This window comes from Fusarium mangiferae, assembly GCF_900044065.1.
Source record: "Fusarium mangiferae strain MRC7560 genome assembly, contig: FMAN_scaffold001, whole genome shotgun sequence".
Taxonomy (NCBI): Eukaryota; Fungi; Ascomycota; class Sordariomycetes; order Hypocreales; family Nectriaceae; genus Fusarium; species Fusarium mangiferae.
Window position 1 is genome coordinate 2,665,591 of NW_024573921.1, and position 20,647 is coordinate 2,686,237.

Genomic DNA, 20,647 nt, shown 5'->3' on the forward strand with positions numbered 1-20,647 from the left:
GTCAGATACACAAAGCCACACCCGTCGGGACAAGTGTGACCAAATACTCACACAAACTTCTCGGATCGCGGCTGTGAACTGCCTGTCATCTGTTGAGTCAACTAGCTCCGGCTGTCAAACAAACCAATCCTCGCACAACGCCAGTTTGCTGCTATATATTGAAGCACCAAGACATCGTCTTTGGCTTCAACAACAGACAAAAGCTCTCTTGCATACTCTTCAAGGTTCCAACTTAAAAACCACCAGCAATCATGTGCTACTGGAGAACTACCCAGCACTGGACTCAGTGTGGCTGCACTGTTTCTAACCTTGATCCTCAGCCCGGCACCTCCTGCCGCTGCACGAGCAACGTCACCGATCAGGGCTCGACGACGTGGGAGGGCTACTGTGGACGTCCTCAGTGCCCCAACCCTCCTCGGGCGACCTAGTAGGTTGGTATCTGAGTTTCCCTTTGAAAGCGAGCCTCTACGCTGCAGTGCAGCTAACGAGTGTCACGTATAGCGATCCTCGATACCCTCGAAGAAAGGGAGAAAAGCTATGAACAGATTCTTAGATCTGTAAAAGCTAGCTTTGACTGCCCCGCGCAAGGTGGAAACGCATGGCGATCATGGAGGGGATTTCTTATACCTTTTTTGGATTTGTTTCTGAATCCATAGATGGACCGTGGTATCCCTGGAGTTGTTTGGCAACAAACTCGGACTCCCAGAACAGCACAGATGAGGGGGTGATACAGTCATTTCCGGATTTCAGAAGGCATCATTGTGGTTATTTTGGTCCTACTCTTGTTCTTATTCTTATTCTTCTACTTCTACACTTACCTATCTACTTTCCTTGATAGTTTGAATTGCATCTTTACTTTATCTCACAAACCGTTTTGACATGCATGGGTTAGATGCCCCTTGCTTGATTGAGTTGGAAAGGAGTGTGATTGGGGGCGTGCGAATAGAGAAATGACCAGGATCTCATGTCTCCGCTGCCCTTAGGCGAGATTTCGAAGAACTGGGGTATCCTCGCTAATAGCCTTAACTTTTGCTTCTACTTGGTGGACAAATGCTGACCTGTCTTGTTCTCGATCTCATTTCTCGCATGATATTATACATTTTTATTCCTCCATGTTCCAATGGAAGTCGGGGTTGAAGTCGTCGGTTTAAGTTTGCCCCCACCAAACAGTCACACTGATCCTCTGGCCCAATCTGCGACCCCCTACGCCACGCTACGCCACGGCCATAACAACGGCCCTAGAGAAAGCCACAACCAACCCATCAATGATGCAACAAAGGAATATGTTTCGAATATATTTTGTTCTACAGCCTCATTGTGGGTTCTGGAGAGATGAAAACGCCTCGTGGGCGTCTATCAGGACTGTGCACGAGGTTTGATGTCACCGCCTCTCGAGGTCTAAGCTATGGGTCTATACAGAAAGGAATGCCCGTGTAAGTCAGCCTCTTGTATAGATGCTACCAACGGCATCGTGAGCCGTGCATTGGGGACCTAGTCCAATTAGGTGTGCTCCTTCTGTTCCTTCTAGTAGCAATCAGGGCAAGGCAGAGTTCGGGGGCATCTCTCACTGGGAGAATCTGTCACCACGTAGACATTTTAAGCGCCCAATATCTATCTGCATGTACCAGACTAAGGTAGGTAGTCTCAGCCCTCTCCCTGGCCTAGTAGACTAGTGCAAAGCTGAGTCCGATTCATGTAGATTTTAGTTGGTTCCCTAGTTGGTGTATTCAGTCGGTGAGCAGGAAACTATTCCTTTCTGTGTCTTTCTCGGTTGATTTATCAGTGTAGAGATGGCGTCTTCTCTTTTTCTTCCACTTCCGGTCGACCAAGCTTTAGTACCTGGGCACTTCGATCAGTTATTAAACACCCCTGGCCCTGCCCTGTTGGCGTTGGGTTGGGTGGAGTTGAGACGAGCAGCTGTGCGTGCAGACGTCACTGATCATGTGACTTGGTTTCATCGTCTCTCACTGCTGGGGTGAGCGAGTCTTTGAGTAAAACCAACTCATGAACACACAGCACTCATATCAATTGTCCCAAAGAATAATATCTCGATAATTGAAATCTCTCATGAGATTGTCTGTCAGTTCTCTTTCTGTATATTTGATGACACAAGGGCTAAATGCAGCTCGTGATACCTGCAGTGTTTTACCCTCCTAGCGAAGGAACTCATCCTTGTCAATTGCAACAGGTCGTATTTACTACCCTTCAAACTCTAGCAATCAGCAACTGAGACCTTTATCATCTTTGCTTTTCTATTATTGGTAGTCGTACAGTATCAGTACAACTGCCAAAAACTCCGTGCATCCCGAAAATCGTCACACAGCAACACCCGCCTGACTCAAAAGAATAAAAAACTCTCCGGTCCGTATGGTACAAACAGTCAATATCTTCAGGAGATGTAACCTCCATATCTCGCCTGCAGTAAATGCCGTTGTCCTCCCGTTCCCCTCTTCGCGATGCGCATTATACGGGACGTGACGTGCCGGCCCACGACATGACCACCTCCATCTGTAACTATCCCCGTTCTCATCACATTGGCTTATGCGGCCTGTTGGTGAGAACTCCTAAAGAGAGTTCACCTGAGCTGAAACTCTACTGCAGTCTAACGATGCTGGCGAGCTTCTTTCGCACATGGGCTCGATGAGTCTTGCTCTGCTTCAGTTGAAGACTGGGGCTACTCTCTCTCTCTCTTTTGTCGGGCCATGATTCACTGACCGTCCGAACACTCGTACTGAAGCTGGACTGGCACGTGTGCTTTCAAATCTGGTTTTAGCAACTCTGGTTAGGAATGAGAGATGTATGTGATTTGTCTCTCAACTTGATAAGTTGATAGAGAATCGGTAGTTCCTGGAGAAATGGATAATTTGTGAAGCAAACGCCACATAATCACAGTGGCAAGACTACCCTACTACCTTAGATCCAAGTTCATATCAGAGAGTGATTTACTCTCTCCCCTTCTTGTTACCATCAAACACTGCTCAAATCTGTTTATCACACCTCCGCTCATAGCGCTAACAGCAGAGCCAGAATCCGGTATGTGCTGTCTATCTTCTCTTTCTTTTCAGGCTTTTGGCAATCCTCTCAAAGGATCCAGTCCAAAATGCACTGTCATGTTCCTCTTGCATACCTTGTCTCTTACTCTTCCCTTGTGTTTAGAAATAATTTGCCCTTCCTTCTATATACTGACAATCGAATAGCATTCATCAAGATGGCTAACACCAAGAGAGGTCAGTTTGACCTCGACCCCTACTTTCCAAGTATGGGAGAGTTTCGTGACAAGATCAGAGAATGTCAAGACCCGTCAATGGCTCGATCTCGGGTCCAGAGTGTCCTTGACAACTACAGCCAGATGCGACTCGACATGCCCAAGGCGATTCAGCTTAAGGTCACCAGGTTTCTCAGGCATGAGAAATGGGTAGACAGCCCACGCAACCTTAGCAAATCAAGGCTCTATTGTATGCTGTCAGGCCAAGGACGCTCAACATCTCTGAACTTCTCAGCCTGGTTGGTTGTGGCGGCTACTTGGCCATCCCACCTGCTCGTCCTTGGCATCGCAGACGAAATGTCACGGCTTTGGGGGCAAGATTTCCCTGGTACACGACCTTTCTTCCCCAAAAACGTCTCAGAGGAGGAGGCATTCCTCAAATATGATGGAAAGTTTATGCCGGGGGACGATTACCCTCTCTCGGATGCTGGCGATGGAAATCCCAAAGACAACAACAAAGAGGATAACAAGCGCAAGTCTAATTCAGGCGATATTTTCGACAGGGCCACGAAAAAGCACAAGGCTGATCGACCTATCGCTTTGTCCAACAGTGACATCCCAGAGCCTTCCAATGTGCACGAGGGTCCGGAACACGGCAGAGTTTCTTATCTCAAAAGGAAAATCAAGGCACGGGACGAACTTATCAGCGAAAAAGACGAAGTCATCAAACAACAAGACGCGCAAATCAAGAAGCTGGAGCGTCGATGTCATCGGAGGTTCAAAGATGGAGGCAAAGACTTCAGAAGACTCTTCAATCGTGTCGAAGGTCTCAAGACAAGCCTCAAGGATGCGGCCGAAAAGGAGCACGATCTGCAGTCGTATGTTCGGCAACTGGAAGATCAGATCAAGCGTCGAGATGAAGAAATCGAGAAGCTCTCTGACTGCAACAGAAAGCTCGAGGCAAAACACAAGGACGTGGATCACACTTGGGAGACATGTGCTAAGGGGGTGTTTTAACAAGGAGAGATAAGAGGACCAACCATGGTAGACAAATCAATTTCCCTTCGGCGTTAGGTTGTTCTGGAATTCTTCTGGCTCTCTCCTCTGTATATCGAAGCTGCAATATTTCAAGGCGTTTTCATCACTCAGTCTAGGGATGCGATGCGAAAAAGAGGTTGCTTAGTTAGGTACCAATGTAATAGACATGTGCTATACTTGCTTGGACCATAGATTCAATGCTGAATGCAAAGAGGCTTATGGTGAGGAGTTACAGTGGAAGAATGGACTGGAAAAGTGAGAGTGTGCAGGTACTGATGATGTCCAGATAATGAATCTCGAGGCGCATAACGGACCTTCCAAGGTTGCCGCCGACTGAAGTACCTCATACACCAATATAAGATACTGAAATAAACTTGGCAAGGTATTCTAAATTTATCCTAAACTTATCCTAAGCTTAGGCTAAGTTACCTAAGTCTTTTTATCGTTTTGGGTCGAGGTCTTGAGTTTTCTTTCCTCCCCTTGTGTATATGGGTCAACATTTTGTAATAACCGACAACTCTCTTCACATCAACAACTCTATCTCACCAATCTTGTGTCGAAATACCCGCTTCATATCCATCCACGTACATACAGTGGCGATCTTGATCTGAGTGTAGAATCTTATCTTGTTATATTGGACTGCTTCTAGAAGCTCTTGGGAGACCCCACTTATTGGCCGTGGGGATATCATGCTTAGCCGCCACTCGCTGCTCAACCTGAACCTCGCAACATAATCCTATTCAAACGACATGATTCGCAAGAAGGCTACAGCTTCACGGAAACCGGAAATATTGGGCTTTAGGCATCTAGGGTCTGGATAGTAGAATGCCACAGTCACAGGACGAACAAGGGTTATCTCGCTCAGATCAGCGTCCAGAGTCGTCATCATAGGTACCGCCGCCGTCATGACAACCTCAGAGGTCAACAGCCTCAACCTCCTCGACCTCCCCGTGGATATCCTCAGCATTATCCTGAAGCCACTTGTCACATCTGCTACGCCTGTATGTCTCTGCCCGTGCACTAGGTCAACCGTCAACCCGTTGCCCATTCTCCTCTCTCACCCAGCGCTACACACCATCGCCACTCCGCTGCTGTACGCAGGAAACGAGTTCTTACTGGACGCATCAGGACCCCATGCACAACACATCCGTAGGGAATTACAGAGCGCTCCGCGCGGAGCCGACGAAAGGCTTCCCGGCCGAGCTACGCTGCTCACAACACGAGGTGCTCTACGCAGAATAGCAAGACTGGAAGTACGAATTGATCGCTTGAGAGGATGGATAGGGACAGATATTATACCACTACTCACGGAGCTAGCTGTGCAAGGAAGAATGGACTACCTCACAGTCTGGGTGCGCACGCCCATCGAGCCGAGGACTCCGGTCCATTTCCGCCCTGCCAAGCCGGGAACAGACCTGGACATGTTTGCACGACCACCTCTGGAGGGCTTGCTGCGTGTTCTGGCAGATCCATACTTACTGTCAGCGCGGTTGTGGGTAGACGCGCGGCATGCGAAGACGTGGTGCCGGTTCCACGGAGGATGCGGAGCGGAGAGTGGAAACCCGGGACGGGAGCGGGAGAGGGTGGAGATTGATTGGCGGGAGATAATCCGGGTGGTAGATCCGGACAGAAAGGAGATCACGGTCATTGGCACTGAGAAGAAGTGGTGAATTGCACAGGCAAGGCAATTGAATAGCATGAGGATGATCTATTCAGCATCTGACGCTTGTGGCACATGAATGAAAGCTGAGGGTGTGTGTTGTGCTGTACGTGGCGGATCATGGACGGTCAGAGACGGCACAGAAGCCGAGATGTGCAGTGGCTTTGTATGAGATGGAGAAGAGGGTGTACGAGATGGTTAGTCCTAGCAATTGGTCAACATGTGAAGGATTCTCAGATAGATCATCGTGCTGAAGGGTGCATATCTACGAGCGACAAAGGAGTTGACAAGCTAACAATTATCGCCCCATGTTATCTATCCCAAGTAAGTGTCTTATTGAGTGTCAGGGATTCAGAGACTAGAGGTTACGCTTAAATTGAGTAAACTTATAAAGCCGTCACGAGATCTATAGCGTAATATGCTTGGACCTCGGGGCAGGCAGAGTTAAAAGTGATCAGCATGAGCATCTTTGTGTGCCGTCTTGGCGATGCTGCTTAACCTTTCTCCTGGTGTAGCCTCGCTATAAAACGCAATCTTATTCATACCTCAATGTCTCAAATGCGCCTCCGTACACGAGCACGGTACAGTCTCTGAAACAATTCGTTCCTAACCAACCATAGCAACTATAATTGTTGTACACGCCTCGATATCCCCGTCGGAACACCGAGGGATCACCGTCAGCTTCCGATAGCAAAGCAGGTCACGCGCAACGAGCATTAAGATGAGGAATGACGTATTTCCGTGTCTCATGATACTACTACCAATTGACTTTGTGACAGACCAGCCGCTTCCCCCGCAATTGGCCCAAGCGTTGAGGATGAATGAAGTCTAGTTTGGGGGTCCCTTTTTCTATCACCACCCACGCTTCGTGGTGTTTTATGGCATAATAAGCTGACACATTTATGGTTTTCAGACCGGATACTTTTAGAAGGAAACACCCACCTTCGTTTTGCCTATTCTTATCTCTGACGCAAATAATGCTGTGTAGCCGCTTGACTACCTAAACTCAGAATGGCTGGTGATACTCTCCGCCCCCCATGCTGTACACATTTGTAAAACAGTGGGATTTTGACAGCAAATACCGACAAAATAAGCAAACAAGGAAAACAGTAAAAATGTGAAATGTGAAAAATTCAGTGGATGTCATGCAGGTTTCTCGGTCACCTCCCGAAACTGTTACCCCGGGCCCTGAGTCTACCGAGAGCCTGGACAAAAAACCATGAGGATCTGATTGGGTCGTGTATAAACAGATCATGGTTAATATTACATAGTCAATAACAGTCGGATATAGCAAGTCTGCGCGGGCGGCAGGCTCCGGCTATTCATGGCACGTTCTCTTTTTTTCTTTTTTTCTTTTTTTCCTTTTGGGCCGGTTTCTATGGATGTAATGCAATGTAATGCGAGAGGCGGCGCGGTAATGCTACGCTATCTGGACTAACTTAGTAGTTAGGCCATCTTTTCTGTGCGTTTGCACATGATCGGTCTAGAATCAATGAAATGCCGGTATTTTCTGGGAAAGGCTGAGTCTATGGGTGTGCAGGCAGACATTGAATGTGTGTGAATGTGTGTGAATGTGTGTGAATGGATGGATGGATGGGCAGGAAGTGCAAAGACAACTCATTGATTCACGTCAATTGCCCACACTTTGCTATCTATCTATCTAGTCTATGTCAAATAATAAGACCGAAGATCAATGATTGACTGAAAGAGACCCGTGTTGCAACTACGCTAACTGATAGGATAGGACAGGACAGGACAGCCTTACAAACCTGCCTGTCAATCTCACATTGGCTTACTGTATTAGTTATTACCTACCGCCCCTAGTGGAGGAAAGAAAACTCAAGACTTTGATCCTAAATGACAAAAAGGCTTAGGTAACTTTACATAAACTTAGAATATCTACACTAAGTTTAGGATATCTTTTACTGGGTTTATTTTGGCACCCCATATGAAGGTCCTGTGTTTTCTTGCTCCCCGAGGCGCCCATACCGCACCGCACCGCAAAGGCACCGCATTTCTATCCCATGGCACACGGTCTCAATGCCGAAATGCCCATGGGCCTATCGCTCGCTCGCTCGCTATCTGTATGATCATCGTCACCCAGGGACCCTTCTGGTTGCAGATTCGACACTCTTTGCTCCATCCGGAAAGGACTGGAATCATGATTTGCCGCTATCAATAGTGCTACTGCTACTGTAGGCCAAGATCCCAGGGAATAGTGACAGTGAAGTCCTCCCCCCCGTTCAATTCCATTCTTTTTTTCCCCTTCCTTTTCTCGACATATAATGAGAGAGAGAAGATAATAGATAATAATAATAATAAGGAAATGCAAAACAGCATAACCCTCGCTTCAATTTTCTTTTTCAGCCTTTCAAGACTCTTGCTTTCACAGGATCCAGACCAAAGCCGCCCACCTCAATCCTAATCCCGTATGATTTGATTTGATTTGATTCCATTCTCTTGTTCCATTCAACCGAAGCTGAAGGAAGATGCCCACCCCCGTCGTTGTCCACAGTTGGGGGGACCTTTTTTGTGTTTCTTTTTTAGCCTTGTTTTTTTTTATTTCTTTGATCCAAAATTGTCAAATCAAAGTGGTATCCCGTAAGTTTTGTTTGGTTGTGTCATATCCATAGAAATTTGAAATGAATAGAGAAAAATCATCATCGCTTGCGCTGTCATAATTTCACACCTTTCTCACAAAAAGCACGCCATTCACACAAAGGTCACCGTGACTCTCTTTTAGTGAAGGATAACATCATGAAAGTCGGTCTTGTGCTCATCGGCATGCTCGCCGTAGTGAACAGGTCCAAGCTTGAGGATGCGGTAGCTGTTGTTGGAGCTGGAGCTGGAGCTGGCCGACGACTCAGTCGAGGCTCGTCGAGGAGGAGAGGGACGAGTGTGAGAGCGGACAGCGGGCTTCTGAGGGTATGAGGGAGAAGTGGCCGGGGCGAGAGAGAGGAAAGAAGACTTGGGAGCCGGGGTGAGAGGGAGGAACTTTTGAGGAGGAAGAGCAGCCATTGTGAAGTTTGTAGAGAGTTGTGCTGTTGCTGTTGCTGTTGCTGTTGCTGTTGTTGATAGTAGAGATATAGTTGTTGTAGCTGAGGTGGGCGAGACAGCTGCTGGATCGAAAGGAACAAGAAGATAGAAGCGAGGCTTTTGTTGTTTTGGTTAGAGAACAGAAAGGAAATTCATTCTCATTTCGAGCGAGGGAGCCCTCCTCTTTATGCTTTCACGATCCCATGGAAACTCGCGGCCTTGATCTGCCGTCTCATCTCAAATGATGTGCTACTCCTAGTGTTGATACATAAACTACATACCAACAGAGACAGAGACAGAGACAGAGACTTATCATCCACCCCCCGGGGCGTATCCCCTGGCTTCGTTCCCTTCCGTATCGCCGACTGCACCCACCCAAACTCCGCTGCCTGATGGACATGGCATGCTGTAGTCTAGTGCGAAACTAGGTCCCGCTATCCCGCTCCCACCCTCTTCTTCATTCTCTTGTGTTCCTTTGTCACCGTCAAATGCTAACAAATTAGCACATCATCGTCATACGGTCGTCGCGTCGCGTTACAAATCTCGAGATGTTGCCATGATAGAACTTTGCCACTGTCACTTTCAATGTCAATGTCACTGACTTCATGTCACACCCACAGATTCACACTCACTCACTCACACACACAGACTCACACCCCGGATCATACGGACCTCGACGGACCTGACCGCACCGGGTGCCCACCCGGTCCTCTCTACTCCATGATTGGCTCCCCCCGGCCTCAGGGACGTGACAAAAAAGTGCTGGCCAACTTGTGTTCCACATAATCTTTTCCATTTTATCAACGATTGCCGCGTCTGGGTCTGACTTCGTCTATGACTTGTTATACAAGACCCTCTTCTATTCGCTCGCCAACCAGCTTCGCTTCCAGAAACCCCGAAGACTTGAGACGCGACTTATGCGTTGCACGTGGGGGTATCTCTGATACGGACCGGTCTCTGATCTTCATCTTGCATCTGCTGCCTTGCTTCGAGTCGAGACTGCAGCTCGTAGTAGCACTCAAATCAATCTCGCAGCTTTCAAATCAATCTCGGGCCTTTGTCCAGCCCCCGTCGAGCCTTGGATGATCCGTCTCTGATCATCCAACCGAAATAAGGAGTTGGCTAGGATATCTATCTATCTTATCTAACCCCTCTACTGCTATATCGCAGCCTTACCTTTGCTCATACAATGATCATCCACCTTTTCTCTAACTGGGCGTTGTATCCCCCAGTCATTCATCTTCTGCTATTGCTGTTCCAGCCTTCAAAAGTTCTATTTTAGGATTTCACTTCAGTTTAAGATGTGCTTAGAATAAGTTTTATAAAGTCATATATATTAATGATATCTTATACAGTCAAGTCTATACATGTAGCATACAAAGACCTGGCCTCTCCAAGTCTGGTCAATCTCCTCAGGGCTCACCATGGTTTCATCATCTATTGGCCCGTGCCCCCTTATACTCCTCAAGAAATGCAAACACATCCACCGTTTCATAGAGGTAATCATGGAGGTGATAATAAAGCATGTACTAGTGTATTATACTAGTAATATCTATCATTTACCACCATATGATTACCTAAATAACATAAAAGCAATGCAACGCCTGTGTTGCTAGCATCATTCTCGAAGCTACTAATTCCAAGTTGTTTTCTTTTTCGCTGTTACCAAGATAGGAATGCTCCCACCCACCCACCTCCATTTTTCCCACACAATTTATCGCTCATTTGACGGCGAGTTAGGAGAGCTGTTCTTGGTCAGTGACCAGCCATTAAAGTATTATCAAGGACCCAGACTCACTATTGATTGCCAGAAGTTCCTGGGCCCGGCGTGCGAGGAGAGAAAGCAGGCGACGTCGGGGAGTAACTCGGGCTGGTCGGTGACTGCTGTGCACCAGGGCTCCTCTGGAAGCTTGGGCTTGTTGGGGAATAAGCCTCAGGAGACGTTGGAGACCATGAAGGCGACGCCGGAGAGTAAGAGGGTGAGGTTGGTCCAGCCCCATGAATGTTGGGTGATGTCGGGCTGTAGTTGGGGCTCGCCGGTGAGTAACTAGGAGACGTGGGAGAGTTGAACTGTGCCGGCGAGGTCGGCGAGTAGTGTCTAGGAGACGAAGGTGACGTCGGCGAGTAACTGGGTGACGTCGGGCTGTAGTTGGGACTTGCAGGGCTTGTCGGACGCAACATCGGCGAGGTGGGAGAGAATGATGGTGATGATGGGCTGAAGGAAGGAGATGTTGGTCCATAGCGGCTCATGCCACCACCATCGATGAGAGGTGATGTGGGAGAGTATCCCATATTAGGTGATGACGGCGAGTAACTGAATGGCGATGTTGGGGATGTACTGCTGAAGGGGCTGGCCGCTCCGCGGTTGTAGGGGCTAGCACCACCAAATCCATGATCACCAACAACGGTGAAGCCACCAGGCGACTCCGATCCAGCACCTTGGATAGGGGAGAAGTTTCCTGCAGCAGGGGAGTTGAGGCTGAGGTAGCCCGAATCAGCCATGGGGGAGCCAGTGTCGTACGGAGTAGCAGCTCCTTCAACATCTCCGCTCTTGGTGGGCATACCTGCCATCAATCCCATGCGAGAGTTGTCAGAAATAACAGTCTCAAGCATCTTGGGATCCAGCAGCACATCGAAGTTACCGGTACCCATGGGCGCCATCTGACCAAGCATGACGTTCTCCGAGATACCACGACAGTCATCCAATTCACCTGTTGCGGCAGCTTCCAGTAGAATCTCGACTGTCTCCTCGAAAGAACAACGCATCAGAGCACCGGTGTCAGCTCGGTTGATACCATGTCGAGTAACCGCTGAAATAGAGCCTCTGTATGTCATCACATCGACAAGGAGGGCAATGTGACGATGGTTGACATAAGAACCGTCAAAGGCCAACACGTTGGTCAACTCCTTGGCCAACGCGGCACGAGCAGCTTCAATACCAAAGACCTCAACGATTTGATACAGATCGTTAGTATATGTTCGAGTCGCGTCGACACCATCCACAGCCAAAACGTCGCGCAGGGCAGTACCACTGGTATCCAGATACCACTGTGTGCAGCGGGGGTCATCCTTGATAGCAAGCAAAGCTCCGTCGGGTCCCTCAGTGAGTCGGGTGCCCTTGGTGAGGAAAGCACGCTCAATGCCAGGAACGCCACGAAGAGTGAGGGTATCCAAGAGATGGGCCTCCAGGCGCTTGAGCATGACATCCTCCTCCATGCCACCTTCACCCTCCTCATCCTTGTCACCGGTTTGGAGGGTTCGAATACGGATAACCTGCTCATCGGCGTTGTTGTCACTGAAAATGACTGCCAGATCAGTAGGATACTCCTCCTTGATGCGCTGAGCAACATCATCGATCTTAATCTCCTTATCCAGAAGCTTCTGTCGGTCCAGAGTAATACGTAGAAGCCATCGCGATTGGTTGGCGGTGGGGTCCACGCTCTCATCCGGGATCATGTAGTACGACTCAACCATGTCCACATCTTCAGGGATGTTGGTTTCCGTGATGTTGGGATCATAGTAGATCTCTGTCACCGAGGTGACAGAGCGAAGGTTGGTGTATTCTACCATACTTCGTAGCTTCTTGGCTTGCTCTTGTCTCGCGAGCGGCGTGTTGAGGTACACAGCCATACTGGGAGTCTTAATGTTTTTGGCCAAGTTGAGAATTTCCTTGAGACGTGGCACACCAAGAGTAACGTTCTTGGACGACACACCAGCGAAATGGAAGGTGTTCAGTGTCATCTGAGTAGCAGGCTCACCAATAGACTGCGCAGCCAGAACACCAACCATTTCACCAGGGTTGACAAATGCGCGATCCCATCTATTCTGGAGTTCGCCCAGAATATGGTCGAAAGCCAATTTATTCAGCCGGTGCTCCTTGACCACCTCCTTGAAGGCCAGGCGAGAGCGAAGCAAAGCCTTGAACAGAATGGATGCATTTGCGTCAGCTTCAATCGAGATTTCATCAGTACCACGAACAATCTTCATGCTATCCAGTAAGTTTTGCACGGCTGGAACAACTTCCGATGGTCGCAAGTTGCTTCTGTCATTGGCCTTGACATTAAAAACTCGCTTGGCGGACTCGATGATACGAGTGATGTTCAGGGGCAACTGCATCATCTCCTCGTTGCCCTTGGCCTTGTTGATCTGTCGCACTCGCCGGCGATCAGCCAACAGCTTTTCCCATTCTTGATCCAGGTACTCCATAGATTCCTTGTCGCCAGTCAATTCATTACCGAATTCGTAGTCGTGCTTAAACCAGTCCGGGGGGTTTGCAAGATCCAGACGATACTTCTTTTCGAATGACGAGTTTGACATATTGAGAATACCCAGCTTCTGTTTCTCAATAATCATGGCGTCGAGACCGTCTTCACCATAGAGAAACTGGACAATGTCTCCCAGAGAGTTTCGGACAGTTCCATCGTAACGCGCAGAAAGATCTTCCAGAGCCTTAACCAATCGTCGCTGAATATAACCTGTTTCGGCAGTCTTGACTGCAGTATCAATAAGACCTTCTCGACCAGCCATGGCGTGGAAGAAGAACTCGCTGGGAGTGAGACCACGGAGGTAAGAGTTCTCGACAAAGCCACGGGCCTCGGGTGAGTAATCGTCCTTGGTGAAGTGAGGTAATGTGCGATACTTGAAACCAAAAGGAATACGCTTGCCTTCGACAATTTGCTGTCCGACAAGCGCAGTCATTTGAGAAATATTGATAGATGAACCCTTGGAACCTGAGGAAGCCATGGTGACAGCGTTGTTTGAATCCTTCAAACTCTTCTGTGTTGTGGTACCAGCCTTATCACGGGCCTGATTCAGAGCCATGGAGACCTTGTTTTCGAAGGTTGCACGAACGTTCATACCTGGTAGAGCCTCAAGCTCATTCGCTGTGGCCATTGCTGTCAAGCGAGCAACTTCAGCCTTTTCCTCGTCAATATGCACCTGGACTTTAGCAATGGTCGCCGCATCGGGAATTGTATCACCAATACCAATGCTATGACCATTGTTGAGAAGCCAGTAAGTGACAACCTGCTGGACACCATTCAAGAAAGCCATTGCACCTTCGGGGCCAAGTTCGTTGTAACTGATATGCACAATACCACCCGCAGCAGCACCGATGTTCTTCTTAGTTAAAAGACCATACATCAGTTGGCCGGCTTGGATCAGAAGACCCTCGTCCTTAAGAGGGGCGTTTTCACCAGAGTCCGTGCCATTGAACAGGCTTACCTCCTTAGGGATGACCATGCTGATAAGCTGCTTACCAGTCCACCGAGGACGAGGCTTATAGATAGCGGGCTGAGGAATGACACCGTCCCAGTTGGGCACCCAGAGCATACAGTTCATGATTTGCTCCTTTGTGAGGAAAACATCTCGACGGCAAAGCTTGTAGGCACCAGCCAGAGAGTCCTGGACGATACCCATCAAAGGACCGTTCTTCTGAGGAGAGACAATGTTCAGGGGAACTAGACAAAGCTCTTTAACCTCGGCGCGTGTTTCCTCGCTCTGTGGGACGTGAAGGTTCATCTCATCACCATCGAAATCGGCGTTGTAAGGAGAAGTAACAGAAAGATTGAGACGGAAGGTTGAGTACGGCATGACGCGAACACGATGGCCCATCATAGATTCTTTATGCAGAGAGGGCTGACGATTAAAGATGATGTAGTCACCAGTCATCAAATGACGCTCAACCTTCCATCCGTATTCAAGAGAGATCGCACCGGCACGGCGGTGATGGCGTAAATCGATTCGCTGACCATCAGCTCGGATGACATACTTGGCACCGGGATGTTCGTTGGGTCCATTCTCGACAAGTTGATGCAGCTTGCCGATGTTGTAGGGTGTCACAGTTTCGGGGTAGGTGAGGGTCCTGGCAATACTGCGAGGGACACCAACTTCGTGTAGAGAAAGATTGGCATCACCAGTAATGACAGTACGTGCCGAAAAGTCGACACGCTTACCCATCAAATTACCACGAAGACGACCCTCCTTACCCTTTAGACGTGCACGAATAGCCTTCACAGGTCGGCCACTCTTCTGAAGAGCACGAGGTTGGCCAGCAATATCATTGTCCATGTAGGTCGCAACATGATATTGCAAGAGCTCCTCAAAGTCTCGGGCAATGTGTTGAGGGGATCCTTCACGAATGGCTTGCTTGACATTTCCGTTGGCACGAATGATATCACCCAGCTTGTATGTCAAATCATCTTCGTTGCGCATACCAGTTCCCGTGCCGTCCATGGAAATACTGGGACGCACTGGGGGTGGTGGCACAGGAAGAACAGTAAGAACCATCCATTCGGGACGAGCATAGTCGGAGTTGAGGCCCATGTTCACAAGATCATCCTCCGTGATCCTCCTCAGAATGCTGTGCGCCATCTCGGGGGTGATGGGTGTTGTTTCCTTCTTCTTCGACTTCTGTCCATCTTCATCAACTGTAACTTCATCGAAGGCGGCCTTGAGCTGTAGGGCTGCTTGTCGAACGTTGGGCTGCATGTTACCGCAGCCACCGTGACCTCTCGGAGGACCAGTCTTTGTGCCGAACTCATCGTCCTTTTGCTTGGCCTCGTCGTTCTCACATCTCCGCTTCTTCTTGCAAACTTCCCACACGCGGTTGAAACGGACTTTAGGATCTCGAGTGTTAATGGCGTTAACGAACTCAGGATCTCTCTGATTAGGCGGTTAGCATCAAAATTTAAATAGCGTCATACAGCGAGACCAACATCATCGGCTAGCACTTTGCTACAATTGTGGCAGACTATCTCCAAAATCTTTTTGACTTTCTTGATAAATCCAGGATGGTAGACAGGTTTGGCCAGTTCGATGTGACCGAAGTGGCCAGGGCACTCGCCCATTGCTTGAGTGCAGGTTTTGCAGCGGAATTGTCGATCGATCGATCCGAGGAGCGGGTCATTGAGGCCACCGTCACGAGGCTTTGTTTTGTTCTCCTCCATCGTTTCGGGATAAGTAATGTGGCAGACACTCATATTCTTGATCTCCTCGGGGGACATCAGACCGAACTGAATCTCTTCCACCGTCTTGAGCGGAGCGCTCGAGTGCGTGAAGTAAAGGTTGGCCATGGTGGCGATATGTGATTGTTCTGGCGTGGAGTGGAAAGGAGCGAGAAGCGAGAGTAGAGATCCGAACGCGCGCCGGAACGCAAAGAAACGCGAAAAGTAGAAGAAAGGTGCGAAAAGATGCTATTAAAAAGGTTTTTGGTCGCGCAAGGCTGTAAAGTCGATAATAAATTCTCTCAAATGCGATTGCTTGATGGGCGATGAACAGCAACGCCTGTCCTGGCCACTGGCTCAGGTGAACCTCAGGCTGGTCTCCCGCGTCGCCGCCACCTTGTAGGTTGCAGAAACTCGAAAAATCGCGGTCGGCGATATCGTCGATCGTTCGTAATCGGTAGGTAAGCTGTTTCGATGGGATGCGCGCGATGCCCGACGCGCGCTGTGATGACTTTGTGTTGTAGGCAAAGTTTTGTCGTGGTTAAGGCGAGAAGGTCGGGGGAAGCCTGAAAGATTCTGGACTTGAGAACGGCTGGCAGCAGTTATACGCTAAGCCTGTTTTGGCCTCCCTGAGCTCAGGGTGTTGCCTGAGGCCTGTTGCACTCGCGAGTAGAGCTACTTTGCTGCACGTTCTCGGGGGCTGACTAAACACGAGTATTGGTGTAAAACGGAAGCCAGTCGCGCTTTTTAGATGGGCACTGAAAGTATAGATACTTGTACCCCTAAGAAATTGGATCCAATCACGCCCTCTGACGTTTGAGATCCGGGCAGTGACTCAGGCTATGGCGAAACAGCTCCTGATCATTGATTATGGGCATTTGATCCTTGAATCAGCTTGCATGAAATTCTATGGAAGCTGTGGATTCTCAAAAGGCTACAAGAAAGAAGGAAGACACGCCCTGACTACTAAGGTACATTAGTACTCAGAAGCACTATGAGGCATGCCTCAGGGAATAAAACATCAGACCTTGATTGATATAAGGTATCAAAAATAAACTCAGCAAAAGGTATCCCAAACTTATACCAATTTACCCAAGTCTTTTTATCGTTTAGGTCCCGTTTTCTTTCGTTCCCTAGACATATTGTATCGAGACAGGTCTTGTGAGTCTTGAGAAGCAGATCTCATAATAGATTCTTTGTTTTTCCGGGGCTAAATTATTTCATTCATCCTCCTATTGAGACGAAAATGGTATGTTTGCAATCAATCATCCCTATCCCATGCAGCTTTAACTAGCCCCCTCCGAATGCGACAAAGAACCCCTTTGTTCTTTGCTGTCCATGTTCCACCCATCATCTCCTTTGTTGTCTAACGCTTTCGGCCTCTTTTCCCGGCCGTGCTTTTCTGAACGGGTATCTTTTCCTCCAAATCGCTTTGACCCTCTCCAGGACTCCTACGTCTCATGGTGCCGGTTGATACTGCGATGAATTCGTCCTCGCTGTCGCTCTCCCCGAGATTAAACAGAATTGGCATCCGAAAGCTTTCTCCCTCGTCCAGGGTTTTGGATGGATCCAGTGTCAACACATCAACCTCTTCATCTTCAGCATCTAGTCGCCGTCGGTGTATCTCTTCTTGCGCATAGATATCAAAGTCATCTTCCCGCTCAATGTACTCAACGTTCTCTTCCACTTCAGCAAAGTCAGGCGCCAGCGCCGACCATTTTTGCGGGCTGATAACAGACCATATGTATATGCGACCGGTTTCCAGGCCGCAGGCAGCCAAGAGCGCGCGAGTTGGGTGCCACTCTATCACGCCTTGTTCTTCTTTTGGGTCCTTGAGCATACAAACCAGACTGCCATGATTGCGCTCCCATACGTACAGCTCGTGGTTGTTGTACGTCGAGGCTGCTACATATTCACCAGTTGCACTGAACGTGACATGATTCCATGATAGCCTGTTGACAACGTCCTGGAACTTGTGCTCCAGTGGTAATTGTAGTGTATCGAGGTCGAGGTTCTCGGCCAGTAAATTTGGCACTCGGAAAGTTCGAATAATTCGGTCTTGGCAATTGACTAATAACTCACGTCCTGATACGGTCAATCGCAGGTTGGTAATGGCACTCGAACATATCTTCTCCGAGTAAATAATTTCGCATGTCTTTGCATCGATGATATTGAGCTTGCCTTTGTTGGTTCCGGCGAGCACATGATCTCCAGTTGTACTCCAGATCGCAGATGTTGTCATTTGTTTCGCATCTTCTTTGGCTTGCTTCTCGCGCAGTGCTGCATCGTCGGTACTCGGTCGCTTCGCCGCTGATGGGAGTATACGTTTCACGTCGACAGGATCGGTTATGTCGACTAGGAGTGGCTGCTCTTCGTATAGCGCGGCGACAAATTTAAGGCTGACTCAAGTTAGTCAAGCTCAAGAGATGATCGCGCTTCCTTACTGGTTCCATGGATGAGGCTCAGCCATATACGCAGGCGCGCGAAGACGAACCTCGCGTAGACGCTTTCCATCCTTAAGGTCCCAAAGGATAGCTTTCCATCCGTGGCAGGCCGTGAGAAGATACCGTCCACACCTTGACCAGCTCGTGACTGTGATGCTCTTATTGTGACCCCTCAGTTTCCTCGCGACTCCCATTGTATCCAGATCCCAAATTACAACGGTTCCATCGACTCGGCCTGAAGCAAGGTAATCGCCCTGCCGGTTAAAACGTAGAGTTGTCGCATGTCCTGAACGGATGGTATTTGTGATGTGCTCGGGGTAATCTTGGAGAAGATAGTCATCTGAGAGTAGGAGATTCATGATAGCGATCGTCTGAAGGTCAGCGTCATAGAATAGTAGTTGGAGTAAGGAGCTCGTGTTCCATTGACAAAAGTGTTTGTGCAAGTTCTAGAAACTGGCTTCAGCCGTGCTGTTGGAGGTGGGCTTGGTCTGCAAGGCTACAGGCGCAGGCCCACACGACCTAGGTAGGTGTGCAAATAGAGATGTGGCTGATGCCTTGTTCCTCAACGTCACTTACGTCTTGGACTGAGATGAGTGAAAGTTGATTCGTTTGATTCCATTCCCCAGTTATAGGTGAGGGGAATGTGCTTTCTGTTCTTGGATGTAGGTAGTTGTCTGTTGCTCAAAGGCTTGAGCGAAGCTTTGGGTTCAGTACTACTAAGTTACTGAGGGGCGCAAGATGATGGCGAAGATATACACAATGCCTCCAGGCTACTAATCCATCATCCCATAGCTAACTTCATAAACGAATCATGAAGATTTTTATAAATCTCGTTAATAGTTCAGAATTTTGTCATTGTTGTCGAAATTATTAGGCCCGAAATTGGGCGTAACTCTGTCTATGGCTTTTCTCTCTCTCTAACATTTCTCTAACCCCAAGAAGTACATAAAATATTCACTTCTCCACCATGTCGAGTTACACTCACAGGCAAATCATATTGAGTCACAAACACCAGAGTCCAGATACAGCCAGCGCATAATATTTCAGCCCTCATTCTTCCTTCAACGTTCAAATTCTCATTGAAGCTCGCAAAATGGCGAATTCCAAGTGAGTCGTCGCATTGCCTGTACCTATATCATCGCTAATCTTATGATCAAAGATTTGAATATGTCCGTAACTTTGAGACGTCAGATCCGCTATTACCCAACACATGGATCGTGGTGCGAGTCGATGGAAGGGGTTTCACCAAGTACAGTTGAGTTTTTCTCTTTTAATGAGTCTCCTAACCGTTGATAGAATGTGTGCCAAGTATGGCTTCGAGAAACCAAATGATCGCCGTGCCCTTGATCTTATGAACACAGCTGCCAAGGCTGTCGTAACTGAGCTACCAGAAATCACCATTGCATACGGCGTCAGTGATGAGTATAGGTTCGTAAGACGAACTAGTTCAAGGCTTTGTGCGACTAACATTTCCAACAGCTTCGTCTTTCACAAGGCATGCACTTTGTTTGATCGAAGAGCCAGGTTCGTTTACACTCACTCTACCCATCCCATGCTGCGTCAAAAACTTACCATTTCCTAGTAAACTTGTTAGCACTGTAGTCTCGACATTCACTGCGAATTACGTATACTTTTGGTCGACTCACTTCCCAGACAGCCCGTTGTCTCCTCCACTACCATCCTTTGATGGACGGGCAGTGTGCTACCCTAGTGTTCAAAATCTCCGGGATTACATGAGCTGGAGACAAGCAGATTGTAGGTTTTACAATTATACAAATGGCCCTGGCTGACATAACTCAAGGCCACATCAACAACCTCTATAACACATGTTTCTGGTCTTTGATCCAACTCGGAGGTCTTGACAACAAGGAAGCTGAGAGTACTCTGGCGGTAGGTGGCCATACTGCGGAACTTGAACAAGCTGACTGTATCAGCGCACATTGGCAGCAGACAAAAACGAGATACTCTTCTCTCGCTTTTCTATCAACTACAACAACGAGCCCGAGATATACAGAAAGGGCAGCGTTATCTTCCGCGACGTACGTATGGTCTACACTTCCCCGCCAACCAATACTGACACTCAACAGTACGAATTGGTTGACCCTGACTCTCACAATACCATGCAAACAATCGACTCTCAAGCAGAGCCCGTTGAGCAATCAAAGTCACAGAAGGAGAAGGACAAAAAAAGCCGAGCCAAAGCTCGTGTGGTGGTGGAACACATGGACATCATCAAGGACGATTTCTGGAACCAAAGACCATGGCTACTTTCCAACAAGCCTGGGAAGATTCCGAAACAGACGTAAATATACATCTATGG

At 48.4% G+C, this 20,647-nt stretch overlaps 7 protein-coding genes across 7 annotated transcripts; 4 read left to right on the forward strand and 3 right to left on the reverse strand.

Moving 5' to 3' along the window:
- Positions 1–251: 251 nt before the first annotated feature.
- Positions 252–541, forward strand: FMAN_01352 (uncharacterized protein; the record flags this gene model as incomplete). The annotated part of the gene is made up of 2 exons (XM_041833797.1): positions 252–427; positions 502–541. The coding sequence occupies 2 exons, from the start codon at positions 252–254 to the stop codon at positions 539–541; spliced, it is 216 nt and encodes a 71-aa protein (XP_041676691.1).
- A 2,667-nt stretch (positions 542–3,208) lies between these two features.
- FMAN_16020 (uncharacterized protein) lies at positions 3,209–4,222 on the forward strand (the record flags this gene model as incomplete). Its single annotated transcript, XM_041833808.1, has 1 exon — positions 3,209–4,222. One exon carries the CDS (start codon positions 3,209–3,211, stop codon positions 4,220–4,222), a length of 1,014 nt encoding a protein of 337 aa, XP_041676692.1.
- A 926-nt stretch (positions 4,223–5,148) lies between these two features.
- Positions 5,149–5,913, forward strand: FMAN_01353 (uncharacterized protein; the record flags this gene model as incomplete). The annotated part of the gene is made up of 1 exon (XM_041833819.1): positions 5,149–5,913. One exon carries the CDS (start codon positions 5,149–5,151, stop codon positions 5,911–5,913), a length of 765 nt encoding a protein of 254 aa, XP_041676693.1.
- A 2,729-nt stretch (positions 5,914–8,642) lies between these two features.
- On the reverse strand, positions 8,643–8,921 carry FMAN_01354 (uncharacterized protein; the record flags this gene model as incomplete). The annotated part of the gene is made up of 1 exon (XM_041833830.1): positions 8,643–8,921. One exon carries the CDS (start codon positions 8,919–8,921, stop codon positions 8,643–8,645), a length of 279 nt encoding a protein of 92 aa, XP_041676694.1.
- Positions 8,922–10,653: 1,732 nt separating this feature from the next.
- FMAN_01355 (putative DNA-directed RNA polymerase II largest chain) lies at positions 10,654–16,012 on the reverse strand (the record flags this gene model as incomplete). The annotated part of the gene is made up of 3 exons (XM_041833842.1): positions 10,654–10,684; positions 10,738–15,602; positions 15,656–16,012. The coding sequence occupies 3 exons, from the start codon at positions 16,010–16,012 to the stop codon at positions 10,654–10,656; spliced, it is 5,253 nt and encodes a 1,750-aa protein (XP_041676695.1).
- Positions 16,013–17,249: 1,237 nt separating this feature from the next.
- On the reverse strand, positions 17,250–18,686 carry FMAN_01356 (uncharacterized protein; the record flags this gene model as incomplete). The annotated part of the gene is made up of 2 exons (XM_041833853.1): positions 17,250–18,282; positions 18,328–18,686. The coding sequence occupies 2 exons, from the start codon at positions 18,684–18,686 to the stop codon at positions 17,250–17,252; spliced, it is 1,392 nt and encodes a 463-aa protein (XP_041676696.1).
- A 734-nt stretch (positions 18,687–19,420) lies between these two features.
- FMAN_01357 (putative THG1 Protein required for tRNAHis guanylylation at 5 prime) lies at positions 19,421–20,633 on the forward strand (the record flags this gene model as incomplete). The annotated part of the gene is made up of 8 exons (XM_041833864.1): positions 19,421–19,434; positions 19,487–19,576; positions 19,624–19,755; positions 19,807–19,851; positions 19,910–20,082; positions 20,129–20,217; positions 20,262–20,366; positions 20,415–20,633. 8 exons carry the CDS (start codon positions 19,421–19,423, stop codon positions 20,631–20,633), a joined length of 867 nt encoding a protein of 288 aa, XP_041676697.1.
- Positions 20,634–20,647: the final 14 nt, after the last annotated feature.